The 11,454-nt window shown below is 62.5% G+C and overlaps 2 protein-coding genes across 2 annotated transcripts; both read left to right on the forward strand.

Moving 5' to 3' along the window:
- Positions 1 to 24: 24 nt before the first annotated feature.
- Positions 25 to 1,249, forward strand: ICAM4 (intercellular adhesion molecule 4 (Landsteiner-Wiener blood group)). Its single transcript, XM_027583485.1, has 3 exons — positions 25 to 479; positions 597 to 902; positions 1,047 to 1,249. The coding sequence occupies exons 1-3, from the start codon at positions 86 to 88 to the stop codon at positions 1,187 to 1,189; spliced, it is 843 nt and encodes a 280-aa protein (XP_027439286.1). The 5' UTR covers positions 25 to 85; the 3' UTR covers positions 1,190 to 1,249.
- Positions 1,250 to 1,671: 422 nt separating this feature from the next.
- Positions 1,672 to 9,397, forward strand: ICAM5 (intercellular adhesion molecule 5). The gene is given in 14 exon segments (XM_027583483.2): positions 1,672 to 1,769; positions 1,964 to 2,102; positions 2,622 to 2,917; positions 3,858 to 4,127; positions 4,321 to 4,641; positions 4,869 to 5,156; positions 5,562 to 5,816; positions 5,906 to 6,154; positions 6,610 to 6,852; positions 6,941 to 7,219; positions 7,303 to 7,542; positions 7,959 to 8,225; positions 8,934 to 8,968; positions 8,970 to 9,397. Coding segments are annotated over 12 exon segments (2,769 nt in total). The 5' UTR covers positions 1,672 to 1,769; positions 1,964 to 2,102; positions 2,622 to 2,835; the 3' UTR covers positions 9,210 to 9,397.
- The last annotated feature ends 2,057 nt before the right edge of the window (positions 9,398 to 11,454 follow it).

Genomic DNA, 11,454 nt, shown 5'->3' on the forward strand with positions numbered 1-11,454 from the left:
TGCGGAGGCGGGGCTGCCGGCCTCCTTATCTCCAGAGCCAGCCTTGGCTCCCTGGCGCTCGGCCCCTCAGTCTGGGCCCTTTGCCATGGGGTCTCTGCTCCCCCTCTCGCTGCTGCTTTTGCTGGCGGCCGCCTACCCGGGAGGCGGGAGAGCGCGTCGGCGCCGGGGAGCGCGGGCCCAAGGCCCGGGAGGCAGCTCCCCGGCGCCCTCGGACACCTCAGCGCCGTTCTGGGTGCGCGTAAGCCCCGGGTTCAAGGCGGTGCAGCCGGGGGGCTCAGTGTGGCTCAACTGCAGCACCAGCTGCCCCCTGCCGGAGAATTCCAGCCTCAGCACTGGGCTGCAGCGGGGCCAAACGCTCAGCGGGCCCGGCTGGGTATCCTACCAGCTGCTGGACGTGAGAGCCTGGAGCTCCGAGGTGCGCTGCTTCGTCACCTGCGCAGGAGAAACACGGGGGGCCACGGCCAAGATCACCGCCTACAGTGAGGGACGGGGGTCCAAGGCCTTGCTGGGGTGAGGGGAGGGGGACGGGGCGGGTGTTTAACAGACGCGCTAGGGGGCGCACGCGGACCTGGCTCAGAGGCCCCCTCTTGCTTTAGAACGGCCGCAAAGCGTGATCCTGGAGCCTCCGCTCTTGGTGGGCAATGAATACACTCTGCGCTGCCACGTGACGCACGTATTCCCCGTGGGCTTCCTGGTGGTGACTCTGAGGCGCGGCGGCCGGGTCATCTACTCTGAGAACCTGAAGCGCTACACCGGCACTGATCTGGCCAACGTGACGCTGACTTACACGTTGCCCGCCAGGCCCCGCGACTTCTGGAAACCGGTGACCTGCCACGCACGCCTCAGTCTTGATGGCTTGGTGGTCCGCAGCAGCTCGGCACCCATAACGCTGACGGGCCTCGGTGAGGCACCTTTGTAATCCTGGGCCCCTGAGGAGGGGAGGGGCAGGGTGTGACGCCAGTAGGGTGAGCGAGTCGAGCGGGAGCTCCAGGCGGGTGGTCATGTCTCCCTGTGCCCCGGTCCTAATTCTCACCTCCTGTCCCCAGCTTGGCGCCCTGCGCGCAAAGCCTTGGCCTCCACCTCCATCGCAGCCTTAGCGGGGATCCTTCTCGTCGTGGGGGCCGCCTACCTGCGAAAACGGCCATTGATGCAGAACCGGAGTAAAGAGAGGAGGGTCTCTGCCGGCTGAGCCGGAGGAAAAAGGAATCTGGGACAACTGGGGGGAACCCTGACTGATTCAATAAAGTCCTCCTTAGTCAGCCTCTGCCTCGCGGCCTAAAGGTCCCCCCACGAGCGTACCTCCTCTGAGGAGGTGGTCTTCTTTTCTGGCCTTGCCTCAGTCACTTTCTCTAAGTGCCTTGTCTCTCGGAGGGCACCTGAGGCTTCCTCTTTTCTCATCCGCCTGGGGACCCGGGCGCCCCAGTCCCTCCGCATTCCCAGCCAAGTGCGGTAATATACCCCCCCTGCGGGCGTTATCAGCGGGGTGCAAATGAGCATAGCTCGGGCACTGGAGGGCTTTGGGCTGTGCGAGGCTTGGCTCGCAGGTCGGTTTTCCCCCCATTGGCTCCGCCGCGCCACGCAGCAGCTCTGATTGGATGTTAAGTTTCCCTTCCCATCCCCCCCCGCCCCTCCACCTCCGACCCAGCACTTTCCGGGAGGACAGGGGTGGAGCGAGAACTGACCCCCACAGTTCACCGTTAGCGCCGGCGCTGAGAGCGCAAATGGACGGGGTCACATGACACACTGAGGGACGGAGATGTGAAGAAAAGGTACCCATGTTGTGACTGCGGGGAGGGAACAATCAATCAGAGGGCCCACGTGGGGTGTCACAGACTCGCGTCGTGGCAACGTCTTGCTAATCACCGGGCCTGGGGGGCACATGCGGGGGGGGGGTGTCAAAGCCTGGGGCCCGGATGCAGGGTCGAAGTGTCATAGTTGGTCTCTCGGTCTCGCGTGGACACAGAAGCCGAGCCCGCACTGGATGTCTGGGAGGGCCGGTGCGGTCCAGGGCCCCGCCCACCGCGCCGAAAGCGGATTCAGGGGCGCTCCTCCGCTGCTTGCGCTCACACACGCCGCGTAGACACGTGCCCGCTGCACGCTGGGTAAATACAGACCCAGAGCAGAGCCGACCCTAATTTAGACGCCCGCGAACGCTGCGCGCACGCACACGTGTTCCCGACTCGCTGGCACTTAGGTCCCCACCCCCTCTGTCGCGTGCGGGGGCGGAGCCGGAGGGGGACTAGGGGCGTGGCTACAGCCCTCAGCTCGCCGGCTCAAAAGGAGAAGGATCAGTGAGGGAGGCATCCCCACACCCTTTCCTAGAATTGTGCCTTCCCCCATCCTGCTCTACAGCTCTCTCCTAGCCTTCAAACCAATCCCCTGCCCAAGGGGCGCGGGAGGGGGTGGGGGAACGAACTATGGGGGCGGGGCTCTGAGTCCAGCTCATTACCACAGCATCCAAGCTAGGGGTAGGGTGGGGGCGGTTGAGAAGGGCAACCCAGCATCCCCCGACCTCGGCTTCGCCGCCGAGGATGACGCGGGAGCGCGCGGCCGCCCCCAGAAGGCTCCGGGAGATGAGGCGGGCCTCCACGTAGACCCCGGGGGTCGCTTGCTCCTGCCAGCACGCCTTCGCCGAGGCCGGGAGCCTGGAGCACGCTCGCCCTCCCGCCCCCCAGCCGCCTCTGCCGCCGCCCCCTCCTTGGAAACCAAGTTACCAACGTTAAACCAATCCCGGAACGCAACTCTGCCTCCTCCACAACCCACCCGCCGCGCCGTCCTCTAGCCCAGCTCAGCGCTCGCGCTCTCCTCACCTCCTGCGCTTCCCCCGCGGCGGCGATGCCAGGGCCCTCGCCGGGGCTGTACCGGGCATTGCTCGGCCTCTGGGCTGTCCTGGGCCTGGGGCTCTTCGGCCTCTCAGGTAAGAGCCGGGTCCTGGCTCAGGGTGGACAGGGCGGGGGCGGAGTTCCGGGACCAGATAAGCGGCCACAAGCCCCTCCCGGCTCCGCCCTCGTCTCGCTCTACTCCCACGCTTCTGCCCCACCTTGAGCCCGGGCCTTGCCCTCTATCCCTCTTCCCACCAACACACACTGGAGACCCAGCTCCCAGACTCCTCGCTCGCCCAGGTTTCTACCCTGCCCTCGTCGAGATCCTGGGTGCTCTTCCGCACCCATCTCATGCCCTGGAGACCCCGTGTCTCCCTTGTCCCTTTCCGGGGTACCTCTCCACGTTCTGTAATGCTCCATGGTCCACGGACTGACATGCCCCTCAGCCGTGGTCCGGAAAGACCCGATCTCCCCAACTGCTGTGACTCAGAGGCGCTATTCCCGCTCCAGCCGGAGCCCTGGCAACCGAGTCCCTCCGCTGTTACCGCGGTTCCTTCCATAAGCTCCAGCCTCGAGTCTAATTTCGTGTTCTTCTCCCGGGTTTGGGGTCCTCACTTAATCCTTGAGTCAGCCTCATCTCTCCTTTGCCCTCGCCTCAACCTGTCTCCCCCTCTCTGGCAAGAACCCTGAGAACCAGTTCGTTTTTCTTCCTCCACACGAAGTCCCCTCTTCCCGTCATTGCTGTGTGCGTCAAAGACCCCGTCTTTCGTCTCATCCCCCTCCCCCCATGCTTTCCCATCACTCCATTGGCACCTTGGAGACCAGGGCTCTCTGCTGCCATGTCCCAGAGAAGCCCTCAAGGTTTGAACCCTGGGAGCGCGCCTCCAAACCTGAGGCCGGGGCAGGACGCGAAACTCCTGAGTTCTTCCTTGGCTGTGGCCTCAGCTAATTCCCCGGGAATCCCTGATTCGACATAGGGGCACTAAGATCCCAGGAAGGTGGCTCCCCAGGCTGAGCCCACGTTTCCCTGGTCAGCGGTCGCGCAGGAGCCCTTTTGGGCGGACCTGCAGCCCCGCGTGGCGCTCGTGGAGCGCGGGGGATCTTTGTGGCTGAATTGCAGCACCAACTGCCCACGACCTGAGCGCGGTGGCCTGGAGACCTCGCTGCGCCGGAATGGGACCCAGAGGGGCTTGCGCTGGCTGGCGCGGCAGCTGGTGGACATCCGCGAGCCGGAGACCCAGCCGGTCTGCTTCTTCCGCTGCGCGCGGCGCACGCTGCAGGCGCGTGGGCTCATTCGCACTTTCCGTGAGTTCTCAGCGGCCACGCTCTCACTCTACTATTTTCCCTTCCTTCCAAGCCCCGCCCCCTGGGTCACAGGGTCCTCCCCTTCAGGCTCCACCCTCTGGATCCCCAAGCTCTCCGCCCCTGGGCCCCTGGGTTCCACGCCACGTGCCTGGGAGCCTCGGCGTTTCCAAGAGCGGTGGTTCCCCCGTTGCAGAGCGACCGGATCGTGTAGAGCTGGTACCGCTGCCTGCCTGGCAGCCTGTGGGCGAGAACTTCACCCTGAGCTGTAGGGTCCCAGGCGCTGGGCCTCGTGGGAGCCTCACATTGACCCTGTTGCGGGGCGCCCAGGAGCTCATCCGTCGCAGCTTCTCCGGGGAGCCACCCCGAGCGCGGGGCGCGGTGCTTACGGCTACAGTACTGGCGCGAAGGGAGGACCATGGGGCCAATTTCTCTTGCCGCGCGGAACTGGACCTGCGGCCACATGGCCTGGGGCTTTTTTCAAACAGCTCCGCTCCCAGAGAGCTCCGAACGTTCGGTGAGTGGGTACATGGAGCAGAAGGGAACGAAAAGGGGTCAGAGGAGTGTTTAAGAAGTTTGAGGCAGAGAAATCTGAATTCCAGTCCTTACTCCAACATACACCAGCTGCAAGTTGTTTTCCTCTCTGTGCTTTGAGAGTAATACGATAAGATAGTGCATGTAAAGCGCTTAGTACATATTGAGTGTTCGATACATGATATTCAAGCTCTGTTCTTCGACATCCAGCCCTGTCTCCGGACCCCCCGCGCCTCGCTGCCCCCCGGCTCTTGGAAGTGGGCTCAGAAAGACCCGTGAGCTGCACCTTGGACGAGCTGTTTCCAGCCTCGGAGGCTGGGGTCTACCTGGCGCTGGGGGACCACATGCTGAGTCCCGATATCACCCTGGAGGGGGACGCGCTCGTGGCCACTGCCACAGCCACAGCTAACGCAGAACAGGAGGGCGCCAGGCAGTTGGTCTGCAACGTGACCCTCGGGAGCGAGAGCCGCGAGACCCGGGAGAACGTGACCGTCTACAGTAAGAGGGAGAGAAGCGGGGCCACCGCGGCTCAGGGGTGGATCCGGTCGCTCTGCAACGGGAAGGCAGAGCAAAGGGTGGCCGGGGCCTTAGTATAAGAATAGCCGTGGTCCCAGAGTCCCTAAGGGGTGGGAAAGTTGGAGGACTGAGGCTGAATCGTTTCAGAGGCGGAGTCTGAGCCGCCGCCGGAAGGGGAACGTCGCAAACCCAGTGGGGACCCCTTAAAGTTGGGCGGGGCGAGGAGGAGGCGGGGCGAGAAGAGGGCGGAGCCTAAGCATCCGCAGAGGCCGAGCGCGGTACCTACAGTTCGGCGGCAGCGCCCAGAGAGTTCAGGCAGTTAAGGGGCAGCCTCGACCCGCAGGAGGGGCGTGGTCAGTGGACTCCCGGCCAATGCCCTGCCCCCAGGCTTCCCCGCGCCGGTCCTGACCCTGAACGAGCCCAGCACCCCCGAGGGGAAGGTGGTGACAGTAACTTGCGCAGCTGGGGCCGGAGCCCTGGTCGCACTGGACGGAATTCCAGCCGTGGTCCCGGGGCAGCCCGCCCAGCTTCAGCTGAATGCCACCGAGGACGACGACAAGCGCCGCTTCTTCTGCGACGCCATCCTCGAGGTGGACGGGGAGACCCTAAGCAAGAACAAGAGCGCCGAACTCCGCGTCCTATGTGAGTTGGCCTTTAACCTCTCGCCTCCCTCCTCGTGATTTCCAAGAGCCTGTCCGTGTCTAGCTTCTCAGTACCCCACGCCCCTGCAGACGCTCCTCGACTGGATGATTCGGAGTGTCCCAAGAGCTGGACGTGGCCGGAGGGCCCCGAGCAGACGCTGCGCTGCGAGGCCCGCGGAAACCCTGCGCCGTCCGTCCACTGCGAGCGGCCTGACAGCGGGGCGGTGCTGGCGCTGGGCCTGCTGGGTCCGGTCACTCGAGCTCTCGCCGGCACTTACCGCTGCACTGCGGTCAACGTCCAGGGCGAGGCAGTCAAAGAAGTGACGCTGACGGTGGAGTGTGAGTGGGGGTGCACAAGGCGCATTTCTTCTTCTCAGGGTCTAGGGGTGACTAGCCTACGGGGTCTGAAGTGTGTCTTTGGGCAGGATTTTGGGAAAGGGAAGAGGCTGGTGAGCGGTATTAGGGGAAGAACTTAGAGAAGGAGGGGGAGAGGTAGACGTGTCCCTAAGGGTCTGGGGTGTGGTGTGTGGACAGAATCTTGGGAAGGTGGGCTTTCCAAGCCGTCTAAGAATTTTTAGGCTCAAGACTTGGGGTCGATCCTGTGGGCACTTTGTAGGAATCAGAAAAAAGGACTCAAAACAGCTCACCACTCCACCAGCATAAAACCTCTTTGGTTTAGTGTCTGGGCAGGGCACAGCCTGCCCAACCCTTTGTGGCCGCCCTCATACGGAAAGAGGGTCTAGGGACATTAGGCCGGTCCCCATCCTCAAACCCAACAACACTTCCTTCTCCAGACGCCCCATCGCTGGACAGCATGGGCTGCCCAGAACACATTACATGGCTGGAAGGAACAGAGGTCTCGCTGAGCTGCGTGGCACATGGGGTCCCGCCGCCCAGCGTGAGCTGTGTGCGCTCTGGGGAGGCAGAGGTGGTCGAGGGCCTGCTGCATGTGGTCCGGGAGCACGCAGGAACCTACCGCTGCGAAGCCACCAATGCTCGAGGCTCTGTGGCCAAAAATGTGGCTGTCACGGTGGAATGTGAGTGAGGACAACACAGGGCAAGATGGGGTATGTCAGGATAACCCTGGCCTGACTTCCAGTCCCTGTGTCACCTTCTGCTCCCCAGATGGCCCCAGTTTTGAGGAGCTGAGCTGCCCCAGCAATTGGACGTGGGTGGAAGGATCTGGGCAGCTGTTTTCTTGTGAGGTAGATGGAAAGCCGGAGCCAAGTGTGGAGTGCATCGGCTCAGAGGGCACCAGTGAGGGGATGCTGCTGCCGCTGGCCTCCCCAGACTCTAGTCCCAGAGTCCCCAGCATCGCTAGTGAACTGGCACCTGGTATCTACATCTGCAATGCCACCAACCGGCACGGCTCCATGGTCAAGACAGTCGCCGTGAGCATGGAGTGTGAGCGGGGCCGAGGCTGGCGGGAAGTAGGGGTGCCCCAGGGGCCGGGCCCCTCCCTGACGTCCCCCATGGCTGCTTTACAGCGCCACCGCAAATGGATGAGTCCACCTGCCCAAGTCACCAGACGTGGCTCGAAGGGGCCAAGGCTGCAGGGCTGGCCTGCGCCGCCCGGGGTCGCCCGTCCCCACAAGTGCGCTGCTCCCGGGAGGGCGTGCCCAGGCCTCAGCGGCTGCGCGTGTCCCGAGAAGATGCGGGTACCTACCGTTGCTTGGCCACCAACATGCATGGCACGGACGCACGGACGGTCACCGTGGGCGTGGAATGTGAGTGGGAGTAGCACCAGTTAGAGGGCACTGGGTTCCCAAAACAGTGACTTGCAGCAGTGGGCTTGCCCAGGGCAGTTCAAGGGTACCTCCTTAGTCCCCCTTCCTGGGGACAAGGATTCCCGGTCTAAACCTGAGGCTAATGAAAACTCTAGGGAACAGGAGCCCGCGCCCCCCACAAATTCTAGGTCAGAAGGGCACTGGTGCAGGTCCCTACCCCCTCTCCTTCAGGGAAGCAGGGCACAGGATCTTCGTCCTGACTACAGCCCGATAGTAGGGGGAGGTGGCTCTGAAGGAAGGCCGGATCCCTGCCTGCCCATCCGAGGAGGGGTGCTCTGATTGTGGTGGGCGGAAGGGCACTTTGTCGGTGCCTGGACCGGCTCTGAGGCGCTCCTCCAACCTCCTGTCCTCTGCAGACCGGCCGGTGGTGGCCGAGTTGGCCGCCTCGCCCCCTGGGGGCGTGCGGCCAGGCGGGAACTTCACGCTGACCTGCCGCGCAGAGGCCTGGCCCCCAGCCCAGATCAGCTGGCGCGCGCCCCCGGGGGCGCTCAACATCGGCCTGTCGAGCAACAACAGCACGCTGAGCGTGGCGGGCGCCATGGGCAGCCACGGCGGCGAGTACGAGTGCTCAGCCACCAACGCGCATGGGCGCCACGCGCGACGCATCACAGTGCGCGTGGCTGGTAAGTGGCAGCTGGGAGGCGGGGCGAGGGACCTGCAGGGGGCGTGGCCTGCGTCGCGCGGCCCCTGACCCGGTCCTCACTTCCCTCTCCTTCCCGGCAGATGAGACTGAAGTGGGCCAGGGCAGAAGTCAGGGGCACCCTGACGAGTGGGACTTTGATGGCGGGTTGTGGTGGAAGGTGGAGGAAGAGGGAACGGACTGGAGCTCAAGGGGAGAGACCCTCCAGGGCCGTGACGGCTGTGGGAGGGGCTTATTAACTTGGGGTAGAATTCACCCCTCACTGTGCCGCTGTGGAGAAGAGGTGTTGGAGAGGGACCTAGGGTAGAGGATGGGGGTGAGGGGGGTGAGGGGGGTTCCACCCAGATTCCCCCCCCACTTCGTGTATCTCGGGTTTTCCGGGGTGGGGTGACCCGATCCCCCCCACCCTCATCCTCTTGGGGGTGAAGAGAGTTGACTTCTGGGTATCCCTGGGGCTAGGGGCTTCTATCCTCATGTGCTGAGGTGACGCGTAAAATGGGTCTGGGGTCGCACCAGCGCTCGGGGTAGCCTTTGAGGGCTTTCTCCTTTCCCCCACCCCCCGCTATGAGTTCCCTGGGGTTCCCTGCCAGGCCCGTGAGGACTGACCTCGTGCCAATGGGGAGGGAACAGAGGTGGCCGCGCTTGGGAGCCTTGAGCTGGTCCACTCTCTTTGAGGGTCTCCACCCCGCAGGTCCATGGCTGTGGGTCGCCGTGGGCGGCGCGGCGGGGGGGCGCGGCCCTACTGGCCGCGGGGGCCGGCCTGGCCTTCTACGTTCAGTCCACCGCTTGCAAGAAGGGCGAGTATAATGTGCAGGAGGCCGAAAGCTCGGGTGAGGCCGTGTGTCTCAACGGCGCGGGCGGTGGCACTGGCGGGGGCACGGGCGCCGAAGGTGGAACCGAGGCTGCGGGCACCGCGGAGGCGCAGGCGGGGGGCGAGGTCTTCGCCATCCAGCTGACGTCGGCGTGAGCCGGTTCCCCTCTCCCCGCGGGCCGGGGGACGCCCCCCAGAGGCACACGGGGGCTTACTTATTGTTCTATTTATGTATTTATTTATTTATTTATTCATTTATTTATTCAATTCCAGGGGCGTCACCCCCATTTTCTACCCCCCCAACAAATAAAGTTTTTATAAAGGACTCTGGGTCCGTCCACTTCAGTCTCTGCCATGTGGAAGCAACCCAAGGTTCTAGTCCCAACCCCGCGGGTTATTCATACATAAACTACTTTGGCTTGTTTGTTTTCGAGGGCCTACAATGTGTCAGGTACAGCCCAAGCCACCTTTATGCAGTGTGGGCTGGAGCGTGTTCTCTCCGTGTCCGGTTTCCTGCTGTCAGCCAGCCTTGGGCTGGGGTGGGGACTGCACTCCTTCCTCCAGCTCCCTGCTCCTTATCTCTTCCGCCCAGCCCTGCCCTCTAACCCCGCTAACTCTTGCGGGTGGGAGCTAGGTGATTCCCCCAGGTCTGGTTTCAGGCACCGCAGAAGCTGTCTTCCCAGGATGGGCGGAGCCCCCTCCCCGGGGTCTGGGCATTGGACCCCTGTCCTGAGGTCTCACCAGGATGAGTAAATGCAGACAGTGGCTGCACTTATGAGTGACATGTCCCAACGATTAAAGGGTGCATCCCCGCCCCACCCTCAATGTCTCCTCCATCCTGTGTCCATCCACCGTGCCTCAGTTTACCCCCAACCTGCCTTTTAACTGTCTGTCATGATTCAGAAGAGACACATGGCTATCAGCTGCAACCCGCTCCGCACACCACCGTCCCCCTCACCCCCTACAGCATAAGGAGAGAACAGCTGCTCTCCCCCCACCCTTGCAGTCTCTGCCTCCCTCAAAAGCAGGAACAGAGCCTGAGAGAAGGAAGCAGTCCTGGACAGCTCCCACTCCATCAGCTGCCCTAGGCAAACATTTCCTGAGCAAAGGTAAGAGCAGGAAACGGGGGGGGGGGGGGGGGGGGGGGGATTACTAGGTGTTGGGGGGTGGGAGGAACTAGCAGCCAAGCCAGTATACAGAAGGCAACAGCACAAGCACGGTGAGGCCCCTTCCGTCACACACACACACACACCCTTAATTAACCCCTCCCTCGTGATTCGTTACGTCCCACCAAGTCCAGCCTGCCACAGGGCCTTTGTTTTTGCCATTCCCTCTGCCTGGACTGTCCTCACCTCAAAGTCCCACAGCTAGTTCCTTATCCTCAGGTCTCTATCCAAATGTCGGAGAGAAGCATCACTGAGGTAGCCCTCCAACCCCTTATCTCCTTATATACTCTATTTTCTCTGTAGCATCAACTACCACTTGACACTCTATTAGATATTTGACTTTGTTTACTGTCACTTTAGAATATTGGCTTCGCTAGAGCAGGGTTCTTTGTTCTAGTTACCATAAACTTTCCCCCTTGGGGTCTGGTACACAGTAGTTGCTCAATAAATGCTGAATAAGTGGGCAAAAACAGCCGTGAGTTCGCAGGTACAGTCTGAGACCTTCATGTGTTCAAGGTGCATCCCCAAAGAACTCCACGCTGGGCCCTGGGGTGGCCTATCATGGTCAGGGACACAGTTGTGGCCTTGGACCCCTGAAGTCATGGTCCAGATGGGAAGATGAAGGTGAATGAAATAACCCCAGAGCAGTAGAGAACTGAAAAATTCTGGTAGGTTCTAGGAGGGAGACCAGTGAGGAGCTGAACTAGAGCCTGACATAGCATGGGAGTGGGGTATGTGTTTTAGACTGGGTGGTCAAGGAAGACTGCCCCACCTTCCCAGTAATGAGAAGGCAGCAGCTAGGGGAGACATGGAGGGGGGTGTTCTGAGCTGAGGAATGATGGGGCTGGAGGAGTCAGGGATCTGAGGGCTGAGGAACTGCGCCCAGACCTTCCCCACAGGCTCACCCAAAAGCGAAAAAGAGGGTTTCACAGGGGCTCCCCTTCCTGGGCTGTGTGGCCAGGCAGGTCTCACTCACTGCAGTGGGGGACCACCCCCCACCCTGGCTGCATCCCTCCAGTCCCAGTGAGCACCGGTATCCTGTGTGTTCTGGCGACAGCGACAGGGCTTAGCTCTGGCCAGGGCCCTCTTCTCCTGAATGGCTTCTGGCTTCAGGCTAGGGACACCCTTTGGTGCGGTTGGAGAGCTCTTGGAAGAGGGGGGAGGGGGCCACAGAAGGGACTGGTGTGCATAAAGACGTAGGAAGGGGACATCCTGCAGGCAGAGGTGGAGCTGAC

Source organism: Zalophus californianus, chromosome 1 (genome assembly GCF_009762305.2).
Source record: "Zalophus californianus isolate mZalCal1 chromosome 1, mZalCal1.pri.v2, whole genome shotgun sequence".
Classification (NCBI taxonomy): domain Eukaryota; kingdom Metazoa; phylum Chordata; class Mammalia; order Carnivora; family Otariidae; genus Zalophus; species Zalophus californianus.